This window comes from Mauremys reevesii, linkage group 6, assembly GCF_016161935.1.
Source record: "Mauremys reevesii isolate NIE-2019 linkage group 6, ASM1616193v1, whole genome shotgun sequence".
In the NCBI taxonomy this organism is placed as follows: domain Eukaryota; kingdom Metazoa; phylum Chordata; order Testudines; family Geoemydidae; genus Mauremys; species Mauremys reevesii.
In genome coordinates, this window is record NC_052628.1 from 68,926,453 (window position 1) to 68,953,545 (window position 27,093).

Consider the following 27,093-nt stretch of genomic DNA (forward strand, 5'->3'; position numbering starts at 1 on the left):
TCAAAAGAAATTGAGTGTGTTTATTTTAATTTTTAAAATGCACCTACCCATTTGGTCAAGATGCATCATTAGAAAATATATGCTTTTTAACAATTGCAAACATGACAAAAGTAAAGCACAAATATTTTGAGAGTCTTATTTCCTAAAATAGCAGCATATATTTTGTAGGGTACTGAATGTATTTCCTTGGTTTTGTAACACTGGTAAGTATTTCTAACATATTTATATTTCTGATATAAAGATTGTTATTAATATAATAGTCTTCCTTACAGGATGTTATCCTGTATAGCTTCTGTTGGAGTAGCAGCCACTATTAGTACTACCCTATTTATTATTTGTTTCCAGTAGCAGTTACAACATGTGAGGAGCTGTACAAACTTTAAGGAAGACACGGTATCTGCACTGTAGAGCAGAACATAAAGAGAAGCCAGACAAACCGAAATGAGTAGGGGAAAGTGGCATATAATAAATAAAGAGGTCAAGGTGATGATTCGCCACATCTTGATAATACTGGTGAAAACATACAGATGTTAAGTAATAACAATAATGCCTTTATGGGAAACTCTTACCACCATCTTTTCTGTGGGTTAGTTTCTCAAAAGAAGGTTTCTCTCTCTTACTTGAGATGAGTAGGACAACTGATTTACCTTCTTCAATTTAATTAATCGATTTAACTGTCTTTATGCATGTCTTTCATCATTCCAATAGCTCTAGTGTGTCTCATTTGTTCTTTCTTTTTTCCATATTGCTTGCTGTTGCCTGTATTTTGACTCCTGGAAAATCTTCTCCACTTGTTTAGCAAAGCCAGGACTATCTTCTTCCAGTGCATTAATGGCTTGCAGGACACAAGGAGTCTTCTCCCTTGGAAGTGGATTATTCAGTGGCCTCAGTGGTATAACAGAGTTATATTTATGCTGTTTGTTAAGAGCGTTCATCAGGGAGGCATAAGACTGGAACTCACACCAAGCCTCACTCAAGAAATGTTCTGTCAAGAGAATAATAGTCCATGCTGACCTATTCACAGCATCATTTAAGTTTTGTAAGAAATGTCTACCACTAGGCATTTCAGCAAAGATTATTCCAGGTTTAATACAAAAATTATTTTGTAGCAGATGCTGGAGTCGGCTGGCTTCAGCTGCATCATTCTGAGCATGCAGAATCACAAACTTGTAAAACACATCCTCAGGATCCTCATCACTGCTGTGAATTTCTGAAACTTTTGTAGAGATCCCTTCTATGTCAAGAGACAGGCCACACAATTCATGTTTTTGCTTGAAGTCTCTCTGGCCTGCAATCACATTGGTACCCTTTTCTGTGTTGTTTGGTAGAGGGGGAGGATTTCTTTTGGAGTTAGTGTTTCCCATTATGATAAATGTACATGTCAGAAGATGTGTTCACGTGGTTAACATCTACTCATTTCATTCTAAAAAACAAAAAGTAAAAAGTTGTTGAATCTTATGACAACCCAAAAAAAGGCATTCATAGCAATCTAGAAATAACCTGAACAGTCTGAATTGGGCTATTATACATCTTAATGAAAGACAGCAAAAATGCTGAAAGGGACCTGGTGGCAAAAGTGGACAATAAATTACATGAGCGAGCCATACGATATTTCAGCAAAGAAAAAAGTGATTTTAGGCTACAGTAGGAGCATGTCATGGAACAGGGAGTTAACTGTACAACTATACTATATACACCTCAGCTAAGATTACATCTTGAATACTGTGTTCACCTTAAAGATGTCAGCAAATTGGAGTAAATTCATGCAAGAGCCCATGCATTATACAGTACATTAGATCTAAATTATGCAACAAGGGTCCCCCCATAAATGCACTGAATTCTGCAGAAAACCAGGAATTATATGTGACAATGGTTAGTTGATTATAAAGCCATTTGATAACCTTCAATTTTATTGAAATTCCAAAAATATTCCCACAAAGTTCTATTTCTGTAGATTCATGCAACGCAAATGGAGATTTAGGGTCTGATTCCCTTCCCACAGAAGTCATAGAAAAGCTTCCAATAGATTTCAATGGAAATTGAATTAGACCCACATAGCCACATAATTATATTATACAAATGGCCTTGTAGAAGAGCTATAAAAATGTTTAAAGAACTAGAAGAAGTGACTTAGGAGGAAAGATGCAAGTATGCATAGACTGGTGAGACAATAAATGAAGGAGACGACATCATAACACAATTTATAAACATATGATGAGTGTAAAAAACAAGGAGGGAGTGGAATTGTTTAGAATGGGTAAAAGAGGTATGATGCCCAGTGATTAAATGAAATTAAGAACAAAACAATTTAGGCTGGATATCAGAAAAAAAAACCCTTCAGGTTGTGAAAACTAATAATTTATGAAATAGTCTCTGCAAGGAAGTGGTTGTGGACTCTTTGCTAGTCTCACTTTAAAACTGAATTAGATAAAGCACTATGAATTGTTTGGGATCAATCCTGTATTGGGCTAGCATTTTACTATTTAATTTAGTAGATCTTCCCCATTTCTAACATCTATGAACTGGCACAATGAAAGCAAAGGGGAACTGGTAACCTTTTTGTACTTCTAAAAAAGATTAAGTTTTCATCATTGACGCATATGAATAAATAATAAAAAAAACAGATACTACTATGCAGAACATTTTTAGTTAAAGTGTTGTACAAAGCGTTAGCTATTCATTTGGAACATAAGAAGTGTGATTCAATTTCTGTGTGCTCCAATAAAGGGACATCCATATTACTTTAGTGACACAAGTCATGATGTTCTACGAACGATACAGTGACTGCTTTGACAGAGCCCTAGCAGAATGACACTGAAGGGGATCAAGAAATCTGTGCATGTAAAGTGATTATTATCTGTAATAGTATAGCACTAATGAAAATTAAGGAGTATATGGCAATTATTAAATAGTTCTGAAACTTTTCTCTTTACATGTAGATTAGTATCTAAAAACCTTGATACCTTTTCTGGGATTTTAATGAAATTAAATTAATCCAAGGTGGACTACTAGTTTGTGTATCTATTGATTAAAATACTTCCCTATTTATTTTGATAAGTGAATGCCTGTATTGACAAAAGCATCATAAAGCACACACATTTCTGCAATAATACAACACTACCTTAAATTAAATAGATTAGCTATATTGTCATCTTATGTTTGCTTTTTAGAAAATAATATTGTGAAATGGATCATTTCACCAAGGACCATGTGGCTCCAATCCTATAAACTTTTACCCATGTGAATAGCCCCACTGACTTCAAATTAATGAAAAATGTTCTTAAACTGTCATTTCAAAGGATATTTATTCCTGTTTATTAACGTGCCCTAGAAGTTTTAACCCAGCTTTTGTTGCCTTAACAATTTATTTGTCCTCTACAGCACACATACAGCCTTGTTAACATTGCTCAGTGCTGAGTAAAGCAGTTGTTTTGAAAAGTTGCTTGAAAATTGTACAAATTTTGCAAACAAATACAGTATAAGAAAAAAAGTTAAACCAGTATTTTGGCCGATCCACCATGGAAGTACCTAAATTAAAAGCAGTTTGATCGTGCATTGCCCATACCTGCTGTATTATTTTTTTTTAAGTGCTTATATTCGGTTTCTTTTCTTTGCAATATTGGAACAGATTTTATTTTAGCTGGAACAGCACCACCTTGTGACACATACTTACAACAGAGCATCAGCATATACATCATCCTTTATATTAAATGTATGTCAAGATGTTTTGTAGAATACATGGCCAAAATGATCCATTCCATTTCAATGAGCAGAGGAGTATGAGCTCCAGCAGATCGTCTCCTAAGACACAGAGGGCCTGATTCTGTTTTTACAGTGGTATAATTCCACTGATCTCAGTGGACTTTCTCTTGATTTACGTTGGTATTAACAGAATCAGGTCCAGATGATGTGAGGCCACAGCTCTGGGTATTTTCTCCTTCCCTTGACCAGAAGGAAACTACTCTCCTGGAATTCTGCACAGGGCAGTGCTCCACTGAGCTTTGAGAGCAAGAGTGGGAAGAGGTAGGGCTGAGTCTCCGCCAGCAGTATCCCTTGACGAGAGGATGATTTTGTCCAGATTCTCATAACATGATCAGATTATTAGTAGTCACTCCTTGGTGAATACATATTTTTGTTGGCAGAGCCCAATAATGAGCATTTCTTCACGGAGAATGTATCTATGCAATTTATTATTCTCCCAAATGATTTTTGTCATAAAATTAAAACTTTTAAAGTAAGCACACAGTGCCAGTTTGGCCCCAATTTCTGTAATTTAACTTTTGCCAGAATAACATTTTATCTTTTTAACCTCAGAATGGAGAAGCATTTTAGGTTTACACCACACTGTCATACTTTTTTCAGTAACAGATATCCATGCCCAAAGGTGGCTATGTATGCATCATTGGGATGGGATGTGTGATTGGTTTAGTTATTTTTTGGGGGCGTGAGGAGGGTTGCAAGGAAAGGAGCATAGAGGAAGGAAGAAATAATTCCTAAATTACTGGAACCCAAACCTGATGGTGTTCAGATGAAAATGTAAAATACGCCACTTTGATAAAGTCTTCCCCCATAATTCATGCTCTTACAAGTAAATACATAAAATCCTACAAACAAAAATACAAGCTGAAGGACCTTGCAGAAAAAACTCCTTTTCATTATTTGATTTGCACTCTTTATATTTTGTGCATCACTTAAACAGGATAGTGCTAGATGCTTCATAAAAACTTTACCTAAACAATAGATATACTAATGCCAACACCTTGAATTGTGTCTAGAAATAACTAGGAAACCAATACATTATTCAGAGGAGTAGCGTAATATTCTCCTTGCTACTGCTACCATCAAGAAGGCAAGCAACCATAATCTGCACTAGTTGTAGCTTCTGCATCATATTAAGGGGGAGCCCTAGATTGAATGAGAGTACATCATCATTCTCTCTCACAAAGGCAAGGTTTACATCAGAAATTTTGCAGTCACAAATTCTTTTCCAGATGTAGATAAAAATAAGTCTTTGGAATACCAATGCCCCCATAGAATGCAACAGCAAATGGGGATCCCAAAGCACTCTATTGTGAACTTCTTAGAGCTAATAAACTCATTAATGGAGAAAAACTACCTATTCCATATCATCCAGCAGCCAAACAATCTTATTAGCAGGGCCGGCTCCAGGGGTTTTGCTGCCCCAAGCAGCGCACACGCAAAAAAAACAAACAAAAAAACCCGCGATCGCGATCTGCGGCAATTCAGCGGGAGGTCCTTCACTCCGACCGGGAGTGAGGGACCCTCCGCCGAATTGCCGCCGAATACCTGGACCTGCCGCCCCTCTCCGGAGTGGTCGCCCCAAGCACCTGCTTGATAAGCTGGTGCCTGGAGCCGGCCCTGCTTATTAGTTCCTACAGAAACCAAATATATACATTGCCCAGGAGGCGTGACAGAATGCAGCCCTGCAGAATCTAGGGAACAACGTTACTGAGCTTCAATATCCACCAGAGCTGCCTCCCAAATACCATTTTATCTAATGAATATTTATATGTTGCAGGGACGGAGGTTATTTCAACCATTTGAAATTGTAAAGTCCTTAAAGGGATGTGAATCAACTGTGTTTGCATCTGCCCTTCTGAATGGAAATCAGGTTTAAATATACTGGAGTATTGTTTTATTTCCATTGACAATGGAGTCCTGAATTTTCCACAGCCCAGTTTGCAAGTGGAGTTTAGAAAATGCTGGGTTTGAGCCTGACTCAATAGTGCTGTTGGTTGGTCACAAAACTCACAGTAAACCAAGATTTTGCAAATCTCAGGTTCCTAGGCTCACTATGCATTACATGTCTTAACAACAGGCAACATGGAGCAACCATCTCAGTGTAAAATGAAATTTGTCTTTGCTGTATGAAATCTTTTTAACATGCTTATTGTGGTATCTAAGCCCCGAACATAAAGTGTTGCATGCTTATAATTTTCTTTCAGTAAGCGGTTAGGACAATTCATCCCATTACTACTTTCTAAACAGTTTTATTTGTGGTCATTATTTGGAAGCGGAAAAAACCAAGTTACATATTACATAATATATCTAGGCTCAGAAGGATTTGTGCGTATCTTCTCTGAATTTCACCAGATATCAATATTTAGTTTTTAATGCTGATTAATAATTTGTTAATTATTTTAATAGATTAAAAGAATCATTCCACTCTCACCACAACTCTCACGCACTGGGTTGAGTGGCCAGAACAAACTCCCTTTCAGGGTTTCCTTTTGTTTCAATAAAAATTAACTATAGCTAGACTTGACAGAATATTTTCATAATGTCAATAGATAATATTAATGTTTATTTTTAAGCATTTTTAAATGTTTATTTAACTTTTCACAGTTTAAGGAAATTACAGGGATCAGATATTTAGTTAATGACAGTAGACAGTGAGATTCAAATAGTTAAAGCTTTACAAACTGTTATAACACAAACTGTCAGCATCATGTCAAATAATACAAAGTAAATCATACCCATTTTTATGTCATACCTGTTTGAATTCATTCACTAATCCATTTGTGACAATCCTAATTTAAAAGTCTAAATCACTGGATTTTTTAATCTAATCAAGTTCTCATGGAGTATTTTCCTGATTTTGCCTATCTGTAAATTTCAGTTATAAATAAAAATGTATTTTCATCAGTTTTTGAGTGTATGGTGAAATCAGTGTTTACTGACATCTACCAACAAAAATCTAATCCTTCCAAGCCTTACTCTACTCTGAGCTCCTTCCTGAGAAAGCTGTTTCTAGATGTTTTCTCCCCAAGAATTCCTCTCTCACTCCCAAGTCCCTCCTTTCCCAGAGGAGAGGTTTTTAATGTTGTAGACTGGAGATAAGGAGACTATGCTCTAGCTTCTAGCTTGATTCTACAGAATGGTGCTACCTCTGCTTTCACGGTCGTTACATTCCTCAGAGTAAACTTAAAAATCACACTTCGATTTGAAAAACTGTACCTACTATTGTTACAAGTAACACCAAAAGAGCTATAACTGATAGATTTTTGGGAGAGAAAAAATACTTTAGTTAAATTACAAAAGACTGTCAAATGCTCAAAGTAACCCCTGGGTCCCAATGTTTTCCCTCTATAGTCAATTTCTGTCTTTTGTTTCTGTGAATCTCTCTCACATCAAAATAGGAAAGGAAAAAATTTAAATACAAAATTTTAATTGTAAACCTTCCAAAACAAGCAAGGGACTCAGGGATGTCTGTACTGCTTGAAACTACTTTTAACTCATTTTTGGAACTGACTACATTTTAAGTTGACAGTGTCCCTTTAAGTTTTCAAACAAGCACTAATAAAAACTAGTAAGTTCTTATGTTGTCAAAATGGAGATTCAATCATGTTTTTAAACAAAATTTTATATGAATGTCTTAATATTTAATTTTAAGCATAATTTGCAGAACCTAAGCAGACACCTGCATGGCCACACCAGCAAGCTGCCATAAATTTAAATTTGCAATATTCTTCAGCTTTGACCAAGGGCATTACACCTCTTAGACACAGTGGTACACGCAGATTTTAACTCTTACCGGTATGGCGACTCATAGGAGGGACATAAAGGGGGGCACCAGCTAAAGGGGGGGGCACGTGACCTCCCCACATGACTCCTCCCTGCCCCGCCCCAGCCTGGGACCCCTGCACTCTCCCCATCCCACATTAACTTGGGGAGTGGGATCTGCAGGGGCGGCTCCAGGCACCAGCATGCCAAACGCGTGCTTGGGGCGGCAAGCCGCTGGGGGCGTTCTGCCGGTCTCTGCGAGGGCGGCGGGCAGGGTACCTTTGGCGGCCTGCCTGCGGAGGGTCCGCTGGTCCCGTGGCTTCAGCGGACCTCCCGCAGGCGGGCAGGCAACCCACCAAAGGCAACCTGCCTGCTGTGCTTGGGGCGGCAAAATGCCTAGAGCCACCCCAGGGGATCTGTGCCAGCTCCCGCAGGTGTTCGGCTGCTCTTCCCGGCAGCCAGGCCCCACAGCCACTCCCGAATGCTGCCCGGTGCAGCACAGCAGCTGCCTGGGAGAGTGCAGGGCTCTCCCAGGCAGTGTGGCTGGAAGAGAAACGGCCCCGTCCCTTCCTCTCCCTCCCGGGCTGGTGGGGGCACTTAAACCTGGGAAGGGTCACATGACCCTTTGTGCCCCTACCACAAGTCACCTTTCCTGACTGTCACATATCCGCAGATATAAATCTGTGTCTGCTGAGCCGCAGGCAGGGCTGGCTTTAGGTCAATTCCACCAATTCCCCCGAATCGGGCCCTGCGCCTAAGAGGGCGCTGCACCCAGTGAGAATCCCTTCCCTGGCTAGAGGTGCCTTTTTAACTTTTACTCACCTGGCGGTGCTTCAGGTCTTCGGCGGCGGGTCCTTCGCTCGCTCCAGGTCTTCGTTGGCGGGTTCTTCAGTGCCGCCGAAGACCTGGAGCGAGTGAAGGACCCACCGCCGAAGTGCCGCCGAAGACTCAGAGCACCGCCCGGTGAGCACAAGCCCCACGTGTTTTTTTTTTAAAGTCATCCCTGCCGGGGCCCCATTGAAACTGTTTGAATTGGGCCCCGCACTTCCTAGAGCCGGCCCTGGCCGCAGGGATCTCCCGGGAACCACATCAGCGAAAGGAACAGAAGGTGAGGCTGGCCAGCGGCCCCACGCCAGCAGCGCCTCCGGTGCAGCTGTACCGCCCCCCAGCCCCTCCACACAGCTACATCTCCTGTCTGGGGTCTGTACAGCCTGCGGGAGGGGACAGGGCTGGGGATGGTCCAGCTGCGCCGGAGGCACTGTCTGTGTGAGGCTGCCCAGCGCGTTCTGCTCCTTTCGCCGCTGAGATTCCCGGGAGGGCCCTGCGGTGCTCAGCAGATACCGAATGTGTCATTCCGGTATGGCCTGCTGGTATAGATGTCTTATTTTCCTGACCATACCGGCTTATTTGCAGCACTGCTTATGCCCATTGCACCTGGACTCGCGTTTGATCTCAGGTGTTAATAAATGTTTTAATACTTTTCGACCTAGATTCCCCCACCAAGCTAGTACAGGGAGATGTATTTTACACCTCTGTTCCCCCCGGGGAGCAGTCACCAAGAGTGAGGGCAGGCAGTGCTTCTGCCACCTGCCATCCTCAACGATTGAGCTGGAGAAAACACCTTTAAATTGCCGTCCCGGGGAGGGCAGTTGAGCGTTGTTTTTCCATCAGTGCACCCCTTAGCCAGCCGGCTACTCTCTTCTCCTCGCCCCTGCCCCCTGCTTCCAGCAGAACGGCAGCCCCCGCCCGGGATTATACTGGCAGAATTGGCAGAGCCTCGGGGCCGATCTGTGCCAGGATTCCTCCCCCCAGACAGATCTGTTTCTGGGCGCGAAACAGAGCAAGTTAGTGAAGCCTCTTGTGCTTTGCCTCCATAGTAGTGAGGGGGCAGCGGGGCTGTCCGCGGCGCGGGAGAAGGCTGGGCTGAGACCGGTCTCGCTGGGCTGGGGCTCTAGGGGCCGGCTCGCGTCTGAGCGCAGAGAGCCGAGGGAAGGAGGGAGCCGCAGGGCAGCCGGTGCGGGCGGGGCCGGGGGAAGCGGCGGGGGCCGGGGCCGGGGCCGGGACAGGGAGGGAGCCGCGCAGGGTCTGGCCGGGGCGGCGCGTGGGGCTGTAGCTCAGGGGAAGCGGCCGGGCCCAGGCTCTCGGCGGGTCTCCCCCCGGGAAAGGAAGCGCCGCGGGTAGAGTCTGGGTCGCCCCGCCGGAGTCACTTACCGGGCTGAGGCCGCTCGTCCTTCCCCGCAGGCGGACGCGGTGGCTGGCGAGGGGCCGGGGCGGGGCTCGGCTCGGCTACCTCTTTCCCCATCAGCTCCGGGAAACAACAGCCGCGTGTGACTGGCAGGACCCCGCCCCGTCACGCCGAGCGCTGCCGGGAGCAGCCGCCCGCCTCAGCCCGGGCTGGCTGAGCCCCGAGGGCCGCATAACCCGGTGCGGGCGCCACGTGGCGGGCACCATGGGAGCCAGGCCCCCGCCTCCGTTCTCTGTGTTTCATAAACGGCGCATTGAAAAGCGGCTAGAACATAGGCGCGCACAAGAACATCCCCTGGTAACGCGAGAGATTAAAAAGTGCCCCCCCCCCGCCCAGTTTGGAAAAGCGACAAACCCGCAGAAGATCTCGGTGTGTCTCTTTCACCAACCCTAGCCGAGCCAGTAACAGATATCGCCTCACCCCCCTTTGCGCTTCCTCCTTCAAGGCATTAGCCAACCTTTGGAGGCATTCAGAAGCTTTCGTCGTAGAGCATGTTATTGCATCAATTCCCATTGCAGGGGTTTTCACCTTCTTCTGTAGCATCCAGCCCTGGCCACCCCTATAACCGAATGAGAGCGCACTGGGCTAAATGAACTGCTGGGCTGAGTGGCAGTGGTTATACAGTAGGCTCCAAAAAGCTACTTAGGCGTTGTTCCATTTTCAGGCACCACTGACCCACAAAACTCCTGCTCGGCTGCTGCACCGTCCTGTGGGCTCCTAAAGTCACTCAGCCCCTATGGTTTTGCCTCTGAGCATGCACTTTGCAGCCTCACCTGAGGTGGCTGGGTACCTGTCTCTTGCCTGAGGACTGCATACTGCTGCCTCACTTAAGCCGTTCAGATGCCTATCTCCAGCTAAACCCCAGAGCAATTCACAAACTGAGAAAGAAGCATTCGGCCCCATAAATCATATGGGAAGGCCCAATTCCATAGGCCACCTCTGAGCATATTACCAGATTGGACTCTTCACCTAAATTTTACACAGCACAGCCAGGACTCATGGGAGGAGATGACTATCCCAGTTAGCCTTGTGGCTAGAGTACTTGCCCAGACTATAGGAGCCCCCTAGTTCAAGACCCCCTTTGCCCAATGAAAAGGCATTTGAATGGGGATGTAGCCTCTCTCAGATCAAGTTAAATATTAATGGGGCAAAGAATTATTCTAGAGTCTAGTGGTTAGAGTACTCACCCAGTGGGTACCAGGCCTCTCCAAATACCTTCTCCCCAAGTTGATGGATCTCTAGCAGATCAAGGCACTTATCTCAGAGAGTGGCAGGACTTAGGACACAGCTGTATCATCAGCACCTCCCATGGGCAAATGTAGGCAGCTCTCCTTTTAGCATGTTAGCTTTGTGGATTGTATTCTTGGGTGCCTGCCTCTCCATATTCATTGTTAGGCAGTTCCTCTACCCAAGCTCTGTGGCCCATAGTGTTATACTGGTGGAGGAGTGGCACTCTATGTGGAAAAAAAGCATAAAACAAGTAAGTAAAAATCCTAAATGAATCAAACAGTACCATGGCATCTCCATGGGTAGAAATGCCATGCTTGAATAATAATAAAAGTAGGAACATACTACTGACCACCTGCCCTGGATGACAACAGACTATGAAATGCTCAGGGAAATTAGAGGCTACAAAAAAATAGAAAACCCAATAATAATAATGGGGGGGTTTCAACTATTCCCATATTTTCTGGGAACAAGCCACCTCTGGACAGGATGCAGAGAGAAAATTTCTCGACACCATGAATATGCTTCTTGGAGCAACTGTTGGGATTCCCTCTGAGATGTTTTCCATTCAGCTTATCTAGAACACCTTGTTCAGTTCTGGGATCCAAAAAACTCAGACTGCACATTTAGTCACTCAGGTTCTTTTATTTGGCAGACAGCAAAGCTACACTTGAGCAGACTCAAGCATAGGGGGTGGGTATGGGACATACCACACATCCAAAGTTACACAGCAAACCTCTTCCATTATATGTATTTACACATTACATTTACTACATATTGCATCATATTTTTGGATTGGCATGGTTACTTTGTAGGAACTAATCCCTGGGCAGCATGCTCTTTCCATGCTCAATTCACTCTTTACCTCTTATCTACATTCCTAACTTAAATTTGTCCATTGCGAGTAAATAGTAAACTGGATGCTCTCCCTTTTATCTTAGCTGGCTCAGACATTTGGTCTTTTTAGCCTACTGACATTTACTTTCCTTATTTAGCACAAATGTTCTGTTTTCAGCCTAATCTGTTTGCCTCCCTAATTCTATCCTCCAAGAAATGAGGCCTCCCTCCAAGTGTGAATTACATGGCCTAGTCTCAGCTACAGCAGCTAGTCCTGGAATCCTTTAGGAGAGAGGCAGTTCTTGATTTAGTCCAAAGTGGAACACAGGATCTGGTTCAAGAGGTGAATTATTGCTGAACCACTCAGTAATAGCAACCATAATGTAATTAAATTAGGGCTGTCAAGCGATAAAATTAATCGTGATTAATCATGCTGTTAAACAATACTAGAATACCATTTATATAAATATTGTTGATGTATTCCACATTTTCAAATTGATTGATTTCAATTACAACACAGAATACAATTTTTATTATAAATATTTGCACTGTAAAAATAGTAATTTTCAATACACTTAGTACAAGTACTGTACTGCAATCTCTTTAGCATGAAAGTTGAACTTACAAATGTAGAATTATCTACAAAAAATAACTGCATCCAAAAATAAAACAGTGTAAAACTTTAGAGCCTACAGGACCACTCAGTCCTACTTCTTGTTCAGCCAATCGCTCAGACAAAAGTTTGTTTACATTTGCAGGAGATAATGCTGCCCACTTCTTGTTTACAATGTCACCTAACTAGTATCAGGCAAATTTGTTGAAACTATCATCAAGAACAGAATTACCAGACCCATAGATGAACACGATTTGTTGGGGAAGAGTCAACATGGGTTTTGTAAAGGGAAATCATGCCTCACCAATCTATTAGAATTCTCTGAGGGGGTCAATAACTATATGGACAAGGGTGATCAAATTGATACAGTGTGATCATGTGAAGGCCAAGACTATAACAGGGTTCAGTAAAGAACCAGATAAGTTCATGGAGGAAAGGTCCATCAATGGCTATCAGCCAGGATGGGCAGGGATGGTATCCCTAGTCTCTGTTTGCCAGAAGCTGGGAATGGGAGACAGGGGATGGATCACTTGATGATTACCTGTTCTTTTCATTCCTTCTGAGGCATCTGGCATTGGCCACTGTTGGAAGACAAGATACTGGGCTAGATGGACCTTTGGTAGTGAACTTGGACTTCCAGAAAGCCTTTGACAAGATCCCTCACCAAGGCTCTTAAGCAAGTAAGAAATTGTGGGATAAGAAGGAAGGTCTCCTGGATCAGTAACTGGTTAAAAGATAAGAAACAAAGGATAGGAATAAATGGTCAGTTTTCAGAATGGAGAGAGGTAAATTGTCCCCCAAGGATCTGTACTGGGATCAGTGCTGTTCAACATCTTCATAAATGATCTAGAAAAAGGAATAAACAGTGAGGTGGCAGTGTTTGCAGATGATAACTATCTTGAATAATTTGTAAGTCCAAAGCTGACTGTAAAGAGTTACCAAGGAATGGGCACCAAAATGGCAGGCGAAATTCAGGGAGTCAAGAATGAATAGGACCTCCTTCTCTAAGTGAACCCCACCTTCAGAAAAGGAATTCAGCATTCCTTGTTACTGAGCACTCTGAACTGGCCAATCCTAGCCAACGCTTCACTGGTTACACTGGAATTTGCTAGCTATCACCTAGTGTCAAATCCCCCATTTCTAAGCAAACTGCTAGTTAAAAAAGCTAGTTAACTGGTAGGCATAATGAAATAGTGAAGAGATGGCTACTACCCTGCTCTCTCCAAATTATCCAGGCAGTCTGTCTTAGATTTCTGACTGAGTCATAGCATCAGTTAGTTAGATTTCAGCCCATCCTTTCCAACAACCACCTGACTGATCACAGATACCCCCTCCAGATGGAATTACTGCAGCGCCTTGGACTGAAGCACTGGTTCTGAAAAGACTGGTGCAGGAAAAGAGCAGCTTCACACTTTCAGCACCATACAACACCAAAGATATACTACTCATATATGCTACTATTGTAATGACTCCCTTATTCAACATCAGGTTAAGTTTAATGTCTCGGTTCTTCAACAACCTCAGACAGACAGGGACCAAAGGGCTACCTCACCCTACCACCAACCCGTCTCCTTAGATGATTCCATTGGTCCTATCTCAAAGCCAACACTTAGGTATACAGGAAACAACTTTCTTGACAGCTGGGTTGAGTCTGTGGAATTCATTCCATGAACAAAGGAGGACCACAAACCACCTCTTGAATCTTGCTTTTCCCTAAAAGCATTTCAACTAATTACTTGCGGGACAAAAATATGTAACAAACTCCTAAAGGGATATGGTGGTAATGAGCATAGTATAAAAACTAATAAAGAATACTATATAGATGGGGAAGAGGAAGAAATGGAAGGGCATAAATTATTTATTTTTAAACACAATTCTGGAAGGTGCCCACGTACCAAGGGGACTGGTAACATAAAATGCTGAATAGAATAGTTTTCAAAGTATTTTTGATTTGTTTCATTTACTAAATATTTATCCTTGCCGTTACTCTTCTCAGCAGCAGTCTAGTATAATAACCAGAACTCCATGTACTGTATAAGAAAAGCAAATTTGTAAGAATTCTTACCCTACAGCTTTAGGCTATGTCTACCCTACGCAACTTTTAGCGACACAGCTGTGCCGCTACAGCCATGCCACTAAAAGGCGCACGGTATAGCCGCTGTTTGTAAGCAGGAGAGAGCTCTCCCACCAACAAAAAAAACAACCTTTCACTCCCAATGAGCAGCAGTTTTGTCAGCAGAAGAGCTCTGTTCACACCGGCGCTTTGTCAGCAAAACGTGTTATTCAGAGGTGTTTTTTTCACACTCCTGAACGACAAAATTTGTGTCATTCAGGTTCCAGGGTAGACAAAGCCTTAGACTCAGATATGTAGGGCTGGTAGGGACCTAGAGAGTCACCTAGTTAGTCCTTTCTTTCCCCATGGCTCCACTGAGACAGGATTGTGTGTACCTAGACCAGGGGTTCTCAAACTGGGGGTCAGGACCCCTCAGGGGGGTCACAAGGTTATTACATGGGTGGTCACAAGCTGTCAGCCTCCACCCCAAACCCTGCTTTGCCTCCAGCATTTATAATAGGTGTTAAATATATTTTAAAGTGTTTTTAATTTATAAGGGGGGGGGGTCGCACTCAGAGGCTTGCTATGTGAAAGGGGTTACCAGTATGAAAGTTTGAGAACCACTGACCTAGACCATTCCTGACAGATGTTTGTCTATCTGGTTCTTAAAAACCACCAATGATGGTGACTCACAACCTCCCTAGGTAACCTGTTCCAGTGCTTAACTATCCTTATAGTTAATTTAAAAATATATATATATGTAACCTAAATTTCCCCCTTTCTGCAAACTAAGTCCTTTACTTCTTGTCCTACCCTTGGTGAAGATGAATAACTGATTGCCATCCTCTTTATAACAACCTGTTATATATTTTAAAGACTGTTGTTCCCTCTCAGCCTTCCCTTCTCTAGACTTTCTTCGTGGGTCATTTTCTAAAAATTACCTCCCATTTCCTTATATAAGACTCCTGTCATTCTGGGAAGTTTTAACACGTTTCGTAACAGCATCACATTGTTATCTCATTCAATTTGTGACCCACTATAACCCCTAGATTCCATTTGATATCTACAGATTATCTAGTTATATATTTAATTACATTTAGATAACTATACTATTCTCTAAACCTCATACTTGTAGCAGTATCACAAAAAGGGCAGTCTCTTTGTAAACCAAAATTACACCTTAAACTCCACTCAATCCAATAGGTGCAGGTTACAAAGCCCTGGTGCAGTGCACTCATGATGCATTACTTAACAAGAAAGCAACCATATTGCACTAACTCAAGTCTCTAAATGGCCTTAAAGTATAGCCTCATATGGAGTGCCTTGCAGTAATCCAATCTCAAATTTAAAGAAATGTGGATAATGAGCAATCAAGTGGCATCTAATAAATTAATGAATGGATAAATACTTTAAAAATACTTATTCTAAAATATAGGTTAGCTGGCTCAATCTCACTTTTTTCTTTCTTTCTTTCCCATCCAGTCTCAAAATAAAAATCCATTCAGACCATGTTCATATATTAATTTTTATTTTCCCATACAATATTCACAGGGTCTGCCTTTTGTCTTATTCAAACTAACAAATGTTTTCAAACTAAAACAGGAATTGACATTTCAGGCCACACAAAAAAGAAGAGGTTCCGTAAACATAAACATCCAAAGAATAGTAAAAAACTGGTGTCTTTTGCAGTACATAATAAAATTGTATTTTATCAAACACTGGGTGATTTAGCTGTGTACCATACACCTCTTATTTGAACCATGTCCTTAATATAAAAAGGATGAAGCTTTAATTGTCACACACCTTAAAATGTTTTTTTTACCCACTGTTGATTTGTTAGCATGTGTCTATTATAGCCTATTAATTTTATTCAGTCACTTATTCTAAAAAATATATACAGCTATGTTTAAACGTGTGGTTTTGTGCCATGTTTTTAGAACAGAAAAATAAAGGCTATTTTTAAGATACAGGAGGATTGGTTTGAATACCCAACTTCAATTTAACAGTCAATTCCACAAGACCTCTGCAGTGGAAGGTATACTGAGCTAAACAGTTCCACTTTACACATTCAAACGGGAAAAAATAAAAAGACAAAAGAAAGAGAGAGGGGGAGAGAGAGAATCTGCGAGGATATAAACCAATATTTGGCCTACACCATTTAGCAATTTTGACAGTAACATGAAGCAACTAATGTAAAAAAAATTCACATCTTTAAAACAAATGTTTTCATTGCAATTAAAGCTACTCATTAACTGATCTACTTACAAGTGATAGTTCAAGCTTCAGAAGATTACAGTGGGACACTGCCAAAATTAGATCACATTTTCATCAAATGGTTATAATGGCAAACATGCAACACTTGCCTTAACTGAACCCATTTGCTTTATTATGGCATGTAATTAAGTTTGTAAGTATCCTGCAGAAGATCAGCTTGTTGCCACACAAGAATAAAGCAGCCAAGCACAATCAGGGAAGAGTATCACATGCAGGCACAGGCTTGTGGCAGTCAGGAAAAAAAGAGTCTGTGCACTAGTTTATTTTTGCAAAGTTGTAACCAGCACTGGCATTGTTTTTACCCCTCCAAATAAAGGAAGTTGTAGGTGCTTTAAAAAAATTAAAAACAAGGTCTGAGAATATCAACTAGATTCCTTAAACTAAGATCCTGTTTATCACCTACCAACCTCAGTGACCGCTAAAATAGGAATTCTCAAATTTTTCTTGGATGTCCCAGACTACAGGTAATTGATTTATTCACAGTAAGAATAAATCTAGAACCTCCTTTTATTACAACCACTGAAATTTAAATTGTTTTAAGTTGATGGCCCTGAATTTTTTGCCATGTGCCCAAGTATGACTCTTATATATATATATATATATATACAAACTTTTTAGTTTCTCCAGAGTTGAAAATATCTGATCAACACTGGCAACAAATCAGAATTACAGTCCTTTTACTGCATGCTAGCTTAACAATTTAAGTTAACAACCTCTTTTGAATTAAGAGGAAAATCAGTGAAAAACTCTACATTTTCTTGTGTCTTTAGGTTAGTTGTTGTTTCTCCTGTGCACTTGGGAAGGACTACGGTAATCTTACCAATTCTCAACTCATCTGTACTAGCTTTTAATCTTATTTTGAATACCTTAGTTCAAACAATTTATGTATGTTTGCCAACTTCCACGTTCTAATAAAACAAGACTTTTCAGAGTACACAATACAGCATCTATTAAAGACATGAGCAATGATAACAATGTAGACTGCAAACCTACCAAAAGACACCCTGAAACTTTTAAAACATTGCATGACCACTAGCAAACCAGAAGTGGCAGTTAGATGCACAAGGCAACAATGTACCAATGCATCACAACCTTGGAGATACAATGCAGTATAAATAACAAATTGGACTTGATAATGATTTACTAGAAAGCTTTGTATGTGCCTCACACAGATGTCATACAACCATGTCCCGTATCAGTGCTGGGCTACCTAACAAGCCAGTTTACCACTGTTGTCCTAATTTTGAAGAGCCACAGCAGCATACATGACTACAGAGACTACACAACTTCAGTGACAAAGTTACAGGATTCTCCCTATTTTATTGCATAAAAAAAAAAAAAAAAAAAAAGCAAGCCTTGGAAATTTTGATTTTTATAGAGTATAGAAAATTGGTTTCCTGAGTAGTCTCAGTTTACAATTTGTTCAATAAAAAAAAATTGTAAAACAAATTCATTATATTTTAATATAGGAAGAATGTCTTTTTTTAAACAAACTTGTTTAAAAATAAAACTTAAGTGTGAAAAGTGGAGACTTACCATTCTATAGAAGAACAGTATTTGTGCCATGATGTAGTGTTAACTTGCAAGTTTTATAGCAAAGAAAGATGTATGAATTGGATTTTTCAGAGCAAATCAAAACAATGCAGTTCAATGCTTTGTGACTACAGTTCATCACATTTGCTTTTGGTTTTAATCCAACACCTTCAGCCTGAAAAGCTAAAATATCAATTTTTCACATGTACTGTCTTCCATCTCAACTATTTGGGTTTTTTTCAAAGCATACCACAGATTAATCAATGAATACAAATAAAGGAAAAACAGATCACTGCTGGATGCTTAACAAAAACATAAAAAAATAGTAAGTTCTCAACTTTTCCAAATATTTCAAATAAAAAGCTGTCCCGTTCACTTTGACCACTTTTTGTAATTTTTAATGAATGGGAAGGGGTAAAAAGGTATTAAAACTGTTGCCCATCTTTAGTTCTTTTGTATCTACAATTAATTGGAAAACAGTAAGTTTACAGATGAACAGTGTACAGTGGATCTGAAGCATCATTTCACTACTGGTTATGATCCAACACGGGTTGTGGTGGTTCTTTTATCAGAGAAGAAGCTTTTGAGGAGAAATACCTGCCCAATACTAACTACTAGAAGAATGATGGCTTCCCCTATTGACCAATAGGCTACTCTGGTGTTTAGATCCTCTGCTCTGCTGCGACCTTGTGCTTCTCTCAAGCGGAAATGAGTCTGATAATCGATAACAGACTTCAAAGCTTCATGAATTGAAACACAAGCAGACTCCATCTAGACAAAAAAAAATATTTCTGAATTAGAAAAGCATTGGAAGAATTCTTTGTGCTGTATCTGAGCATATATGGCCAGGACTTCTGTAATTTTAGATGCGAGTATGTTTATTCTCTCAACTAATATGCTTTTAAGCTCTGTCACATCTAACCCACATTAACCAATATACTAAATATTTTCCCTCTCAACCACATAATATATCATTAAAGTTGCCTCACATTTCCCATTATATGGCCCTATTTTCAGTTACTTAGAACTTGGCCAAACTAACTGTTTGGGCTGAAATGTTCTATGACAAGTGTCTGCCTCAGGTTTTTTGTTTTGTTTCAGCTAAAATGGTCAGCCACTTCAGAGAACAAGATTAGGGAAACATACATTGTTTTGCCCATATTTAAAAAATATATATATTTCAATGATTTGTTGAGAAACCCTCGAGCCTTTGAAGCAGGGACTTAATATATGACAGGGGCCATCTGGGTGTCAGGGATATGTCTTTTACCATTCCTGTGAAAATCTGTCTAAGTTGGCTGTGCACTTAGAAAAGTCACAATTTATACATGCTCAGTTCCCTAAATTCTCTGAAGAGTCTGCCTGCACTGAACTGGACGTCCCCTGTAGTTGCTCCTTCCGGCAGCAAAGGGACACTACGGAGCAGGACAAGAACCAAGTGTTCTCAATACTCCCACTGCTGGTGCTCAGGCAACACTGAGGAAGCAACCACACTGGAATGCACAGGGATGAGGAGAGAAAGAGAGAATAGCTGCATTAGATGGGTCAGGAAGAGAGGGAGTTGCAGGATCCAGAGAGTAGGGAAAAATAGAGAGATAGGGTAGAGGACAAGAACCAGAAAGAGGCAGGGTAGATAGGAGCAGAAGGGGGACAGAGAGACAGACAGCTCTAATTATTAGAGCAAGCTCCCCTACAAAACCTGGAATTGAACTCAGGAGTCTTCAAGTTCCTACATTCATTTGACAACAGCAAAGATTGTGAAATGCACTGGAAGAGAGAGATCTTTGGGTCCACTCAGGCCAGCAGAAAGATAGCTAGGGGATGGTGTTTATATCCTTGGTTCCAAAGTGCTGAAATGGTGAGCAAACTCACCTAAATAGCAGTTTTGGAGTGAGTTTGCTGCCGACTGGCAGCACACAAGGTATCTGTGGGTAATGTACTGAACACATTTAAATGGGTTTCTGTTTAGGAAAAACGAAGTGAGGCTAACAGAAAGACATGTAAAAAACAAAAATAAGACCTAAGGTTTAAGAATAAAACTTCACATAGCTGAAACCTTTTTTGTGGGAAAGCAGTTTTCTTGCCCTACTATACATAAATAAAAAAAACCTAAACATCTATAACATTAACCAACTAGACGTGAAACATGTTTTATTTTCAATTTATTTTGCTAGTTTTCTTTGCTTCTCATAATTTTGACTTACTGGACAGATTTCTAATCTAAATATTAAATTGAGCATTTCCTAATTATCTTATTCAGTTTTACTTTCCTTAAAAAGAGGCATGAAATGTAAAAGCCCTTTTATTTTTATTTTTTTACACTACTTGATGTTTCTACAGAAAGGTAGAATTTAGAAACAAACTGTTCAAAAAGTTCAAAGCACCAACACTTCAACTTTCAGACAGGAGTGAAGTCACAGCACTGAAATGCAGCTTCCTTAAGAAAATATACCTCTCTGTGATATAAACAATTCAGAGAACTATTAGTCTTATCGTATTAGTAACTATTAGTAACTATTTTTAGTTACACAGTTAGTATCGTCGAGGGAAAGCAGATTAGCTTTTAGTATAAAATCTCAATATTTTACCATGATGGTATAAAAAGATGAGTTGCCATTACTAAAATACTGGGAATTTAAATATATTTACTCTGTAACCTTTCAAGTGCATTTTATTCATCCACACTACATTTCTTTCCAGCAATCCCATTCGTCTCCACAAATGCCAAGACTGGGACCTCTTGTGGCTACAGACAGATGCACGTACCACTGTTGCCAAAACAGTAGATTGTACAAAATTTAGTATGACAGTAAGGTCCAATTAAACTCTACTTTGACCCACAGCCTATAAGAAAGAGGCACAAAAATAGTGGAAGAGGCTTCCTTGCCTACCTGCCACTTCCTTCCAGAACAATGTCTAGAAACTATGTCTGCTGTTGAATTCCTCCCTGACCCGGCAACGTAGTATTCCTCCAACATCTTCTCATCCTAATAATTTCCTTAAACAATGTCCTGTTGTGAATGACTTTGCTCTTTGCTAACTGGGAGGTAAATCCCTAAATCTTAGTTCTACTTCCATGATTAATGACTGCTACTCCAGTTTGCACAAGCTCAGTTTTACATCCAAACTTTACGTAGACAAAAGTTCATTGCTAACAACTAAGTCTCTGATTTAACAGAGCTCCCTAGTTAACTCAAAGAAGTCTGAGGAAGTTAGATGCCCAGTTTTATTGACTTTCAATGCGATGTAGGTACCTAACCCCCTTAGGCTCCTTTGAAAATCCAAGCGTCATCTGCTCCATTTTTTGTTTGGCTATCAAGTCACTTTAAATCAGCCCTTTACCTGGGTAAGTGCAGTGACTCTGTTCTCACTAGGAAACAGAGGTGGATCTTCTCCAACCTGGAAGTCGAAGTACACAGTTTTGTGCGTGAAAGTAGAAAATTCATTGCTGAAGCAGAATTTGTATGTTCCATTCCTAGATGCAGTGAAGGTAAAGCTATCATATTGTTTTTTCATCTCTTTGTACAACACAATGCCATCAGGATCTTCCAGCCGACAATCAACATCATAATGCCCTCCAGTGATCACCTGTGGAGTGTGAAAGATTATTGGCACTTTAACAGAGTAGAAAGTTAGTCTTAGTATTACAGTTATCTAAGCACCTCTACAAGTCATTTGATCCGATGTATTTTATTTAATTTAACTAATTCACTAAACCAAGAATAGAGAAGATACAGAGAGCTGTAATAAACCAGAGTTCACCAGTGAAGTTGTTCAATTCAAGAGTATCAATTTATCTTGGCCTACAGCAATGAACTTGGATTTTACACACTAACAAAACAAGAATAACTCAGAATAAAATACTGTACATCCATTCAGTTGTAGAAGATTGATAAGTTTTTTCAAACATATTAATGTATACAAATACATGAAAGAAAGTTTCGTTTCAATTAAGTTATTTTATTTAAGTTTCTCAGATACTTTAATGATAGGTACAGTAGAAGAACCTGACAAGACGACAATAAAATAAAAGTAATACTGTGTTAGAACAGTAAGATTTACTGTATTTTAGGCCCACTTTTCAAGTCCAGAAAAACCAATACAGTATTAAACAGACTGGAGCTGTTCCAGCAGGTTGGAATTGCCAGAATGTAACAATGTCCCAGCCTACACCTGCTTCTGACATGACTGGAAGGGTGTTGCACACAGACATGTTAAGCCAGCTTTCTTCCTGCTTTGTGCTGCAGAGTGGCACAAGAATGGGGACTGGATATGCCCCCCCTCCCCCTTTTTTAAAAAATTTATTACACACAAACCTTTATCAGCATAGTTTTGGAAATGAGAGAAAAGCATACAGTGGAGTTGCATCATATACGCATTTAACTTATGCAAATTCAACTATACGGGCTCAGCAAAAAAAAACAACAACCCAACAACTCCGCCTACCATTCCAGTCAATGAGCGTATGCCCCAGAGTGAGCGTGGAGATGAGAGACGTGAATCTGCTGTTCTCTCAGTCCGTCTCAGTTCCTGCATGCCTCTCATAGTGTGAGCATCTTGCCACACTGAGTGAGATTCTAGTGTTTAAAGATGCTGCCAGAGGTGAAAGTAAGCCGGTACACTGGACCGGCTTCCCTGAGCTGGTGATTTAAAGGGCCCAGGGCTCCCTGCAGCGGCTGGAGCCCCAGGCCCTTGAAATTGCCTCCCAAGTCCCGCTGCCAGAGCACCGGGGTAGCAGATGCAGGGCTCTGGTGAAGATTTAAAAGGCCCGGGGCTCCCACAGCCCCGGGCCCTTTAAATCACCACTGGAGCCCTGCCGCTGCTACCCCAGGGCTCTGGTGGCGATTTAAAGGGCCCAGGGCGCCGTACTGACTTACTTTCACCTCTGAGTATACAGTACTGTACTTTATGGGCGATTAAGGGATTTACAAGAGTAATTTTGACTAAACACGATTTTCGCCTTACATGCTGACTTTAGAACCTAACCTAAGATGCGACTCCGTTGTACTAGGTTTAAATAAAAAAAACTGTATCCTTATGATACAGACACTATGCATTTAAGAATTCTTTATAGGTTTTATAGACAGTCTTCATAGTAAACCTAGTTTCTAAATTTCAGTGGAAATAAGTCAGATGATGTGCTGAAATCAAACCTTTTATAGAAAAAACTTTGTTGCAGTTGCATTTAGGGGATTTTAGGGGATTTTAATGCAGACTTAGGAATACTGTTGCCTCCCTCAAGCAGACAGATTAGCCCCAACAGGTCTTATCTCCAACTTCATAATTCAGATACTAATGGGTGCATAAGTTTGAAAGGTTTGTCCCAAAGATATTACATTTAAACAAATTAAAGATAAATGTTTAAGGACAGACTTCTACTCATACAAATTAAAATAGCTCAGATAGCGGAAAGAAGAAGCCCAGTTTTTGTGGAAAATTCTTCTGAACAAAACACAGATGACAGAAATATTTCAGTGTCAGTATTCAAAGAAATCTTTTAGTTTCTTTAGATACAAGCAGCCTCAGAAATTGCATGTTAGATCAGCAATCTTTAACTACAATTACTACCAAAGAGCTACAACTAATTTGGTTAAGTATCAGATGATTAGAACTTGTTTTAATGCTAGATTTGAAAGACAAAACGGATAGAAATAGAAAACCACCAGAGTGACTTTTCTATGGATGCAGAACAAGCTCAAAGACATTTGGGGCAGAATTCACCAATGTACAATTCCTCCAAATAGCATGGGCACATGTTAAACACTGAAAAGCAACTGCATTAATTCATAATTATTTATGATGTATTCTATTTAGGCTTGGCAGAATTCACCTTTTTATATATAATTTTGATGGATAATATCAATGTTTATTTTTAAGCATTTTTTTCTATTTTTACTGATTTAAACTTTCAGAGTTTTGGAAAATTATGTGGATGACAGTAGACCATGAGATTAAAAAAAAAAGTTAAAGCTTTATAAATTATACATAATTTTGTTTAGCTTCAACTTTGTGAACATCAGAGCTGGCTGTTTTCTCAGAGCTGTAAATAAGTGCTGTATAAAGCACTTATTACATGTTTTATACACATTGAGGTGGGACTCAAGTTCTCAAGCAGCATTTTTCTTACTTTGCCTATGTGTAAATTTCTATTATCAACAGAAGTATTTTGTCAGGTTGGATGTGTATGGTGAAATACACGTTACCAATAAAGACATAATTCTTCCAGTGTCAAGTATATTAAGTGTAGCAATCTAATTCCACAATTTACCTTCCCCAACAAGTCTCAAAACACAAGATAAAACAAGAAAGTTAAGTGCCTTTCACAAGTGAAATGTTGTACAGTTATCAGTGATTCACTTTTATTAGGCTGGCAAACAGTCTCAACAATTAAATGAATAAAGCTCCAAGTAGTATAATCCCTAAAAAGATCAAGGAATATCTTGTTATAGCAACAACATTTTGGCAAAGTGCCCATTTTACAAGGCTAATGTGAGTTTCAGATACACATAGGTGAGGTACACATAAATACATACAATGGATCAATTTTGGGAAGTTTTCCAAGAAGCTTACAACTAACTCATGATTTTACTGTAGATCAAGAACATAGCACTTCTACATCTTTGCCTCCCACATAACAATTGCACAGCCTTGCATACATGTTATTAGTCAATAATATTCTAGAATCACAACTGATTAATACTTAATCATTCAAAACCTAATAGTGAAGTAAGATTTAGGGTTTGAACTCAGAATCACAATGAAATTCAGGGACAGCCTTGTTTATTTCAGGAGTTAGAAATATCAACCAGCTGCACACAGTGAAAGGGAAGTCAGGGAAAGTGAAGACGAGCCCAACAGGTGTGTGGTGAAGGGTGCTATGGGTTAACTCAGTAGAACAGCTGTCTTTATAGGGAAATGGGATACTAGTTGGCTGGTTGTGTGGGCAAACGGGTATATATTAAGCTGGTTTAAGGACGGTGTTATCTGGAATAGTAAGGTGTACTTGGTGCCCTACAAGATCACTTTATAAGAGCATTACTTATTGCTGAGCTAGAATTATGAACAATGTTGGCTAGGTTACAGTGTATTGGGGTGGCTGTTTTAAGCATCTCTAACTGGCTAGAGGAAACAGAACAAATACCCAAAACTCCAGGGGGCACCTGATCCCCTGTGCAATCTGCTCAGGGAAACACTATTATCAAGCTGGGGGTAGCTCTGTCTTGACGATGGATGGGAGGGGTGATGGATGAGGCGGGAGCTGCGTATCTCCCCCCTCGAAGCACCGCTTGGCGCTGCTGGGGCGCGGCCCGGGCGGGCGGGTGATTACCTGGAACTCCAGGGTGCACTTGGTGCCCTGCGCGATCTCCTCGTAGAAGCACTGCTTGGCGTTGTCGGGCAGCTCGAACGTGATCTCGGAGGCCCGCACGGCGCCCCCCAGGCACAGCAGCAGCACCAGCCCCCGCAACCCCGAGATCGCGGACCAGGCCGCGGCACCAGGGCCCAGCAAGCCCCGCAGCAGCATCTCCCCGGTGGAGCGCGGAGGGGTCTCAGCACCCGACAGCGGCGGCGGCGGCAGCAGCAGCTAAGGGGCAAAGGGGAGAATGAGTCGGAGCAGGTCCGGGAGCGGCTCTCGCTGGGCGAGGAAGGGGAGCCGCGGAGGCCGCACCGAGCAGGCCTAGCGCCCAGCCCGGCACCGTGACCAGGGGCCCGCGAGCTAGACAGCGCCCCGGGGCGGGGGGCGCAGGGCGGGGGACTCACTGCGAGAGGCCCGGATGTAGTAGTCGGCGGCAGCCGGTGTCTGTGCAGCGTGGCGAGAGGAGCGAACGAACTGGGAACCCGGAAGTAGCTACGCAGGTCGCGCGCCCCCGAACCGGAAGTGCTTCCCCTGGTTTTGTCGACGTGGTGTTTGCGGAGAAGAGGGCGGGGCGGCGAAGGACAATGGGCGGGGCAGGAGAGGACAATGGGGCAGGAGAGGACAATGGGCGGGGCAGAAGAGGACAATGGGGCAGGAGAGGACAGCGGGCGGGGCGGCGAAGGACAATGGGGCCGGAGAGGACAGCGGGCGGGGCGGCGAAGGACAATGGGGCCGGAGAGGACAGCGGGCGGGGCGGCGAAGGACAATGGGGCGGGGGGAAAGGTGAGGGGGCGGGACAGCCCGCAGCTGCAGCGAGGTGTCTGGCCCCGCGGGGGTGCTGCTGGCAGCAGCTCTGGTGATAATGTGCTGAGCTGTCGCCTGAAACGCTGGTCCCTCTTCCTCCCGCAATTCAGCCTGTGCCCCAACCCCGCCTGCAGCTTGTTTTGCTTTCATCCCAGTCACAGCAGGTCGCGTTGCAGTTGCACGGTGTAAATGCCAACTGTTCACTAATCAGGACTTTACATTCTCCACTATGAGCTCGTTCGCGTCCAGCTATCTCGTTCTGCGGCTGGCAGCATCTGTCATTCAAATTGGCCCCCTGTCACTTTAGTGTCAGGTGACACAGTGATGGGTAATAAGACCAGAAGGTGAAAGAAGCTAAGAGATAAAAGAAGACGCCCCTTTTACCACTTAAAAGCTGCCTTTTATCGTTAATAAAATGTGTTTTGTTTATGATTAAACCCAGTTTCTGTAATTTCTAAGTGGGGGGGGGGCAAGAAGTGTGCACACCTCTCCCCACACTGAGGGAGGGGGTGAGTTTCATAATGTATTGTGGGTCTGCGCTCCAAGAGAAGTGGACATCTGAGTGCTGGAGCAAGTCTGAGTCTTCCCAGAGCTGATCTCCAGCTGTGTGTGGCTCTGCCTGTGTCTAT

At 41.7% G+C, this 27,093-nt stretch overlaps 2 protein-coding genes across 6 annotated transcripts; both read right to left on the reverse strand.

Annotated features, from left to right (window-relative positions):
- Window positions 1–1,387, reverse strand: TICAM2 (toll like receptor adaptor molecule 2). Its single transcript, XM_039543980.1, has one exon. The coding sequence runs from the start codon at window positions 1,362–1,364 to the stop codon at window positions 711–713; it is 654 nt and encodes a 217-aa protein (XP_039399914.1). The 5' UTR covers window positions 1,365–1,387; the 3' UTR covers window positions 1–710.
- On the reverse strand, window positions 1,306–26,265 carry LOC120407820 (transmembrane emp24 domain-containing protein 7). Of its 5 annotated transcripts, none has more exons than XM_039543979.1 (5): window positions 26,065–26,265; window positions 25,634–25,888; window positions 21,649–21,894; window positions 18,904–19,077; window positions 1,306–1,423 (listed from the first exon to the last, which is right to left on the reverse strand). In XM_039543979.1, the coding sequence occupies exons 2-5, from the start codon at window positions 25,826–25,828 to the stop codon at window positions 1,403–1,405; spliced, it is 636 nt and encodes a 211-aa protein (XP_039399913.1). In that variant the 5' UTR covers window positions 25,829–25,888; window positions 26,065–26,265; the 3' UTR covers window positions 1,306–1,402. The 5 variants fall into 5 exon arrangements, with proteins under 5 accessions (XP_039399913.1, XP_039399912.1, XP_039399908.1 ...); XM_039543978.1 differs by lacking the exon at window positions 1,306–1,423 and adding an exon at window positions 11,091–11,223; XM_039543974.1 differs by lacking the exon at window positions 1,306–1,423 and adding an exon at window positions 13,032–13,170.
- Window positions 26,266–27,093: the final 828 nt, after the last annotated feature.

Excerpts from the sequence above, each read along its gene's own strand:
- TICAM2 (XM_039543980.1), bottom strand. The coding sequence starts at position 1,364 with ATGGGAAACACTAACTCCAAAAGAAATCCTCCCCCTCTACCAAACAAC.
- LOC120407820 (XM_039543974.1), bottom strand. The coding sequence starts at position 25,828 with ATGCTGCTGCGGGGCTTGCTGGGCCCTGGTGCCGCGGCCTGGTCCGCG. Across the intron at positions 19,078-21,648 it reads GAGTCACTGCACTTACCCAG|ATGGAGTCTGCTTGTGTTTC; the intron begins GTAAAGGGCTGA and ends TTTTTTGTCTAG. Across the intron at positions 13,171-18,903 it reads TAGTAGTTAGTATTGGGCAG|TTACTGATCCAGGAGACCTT; the intron begins GTATTTCTCCTC and ends TCTTTTAACCAG.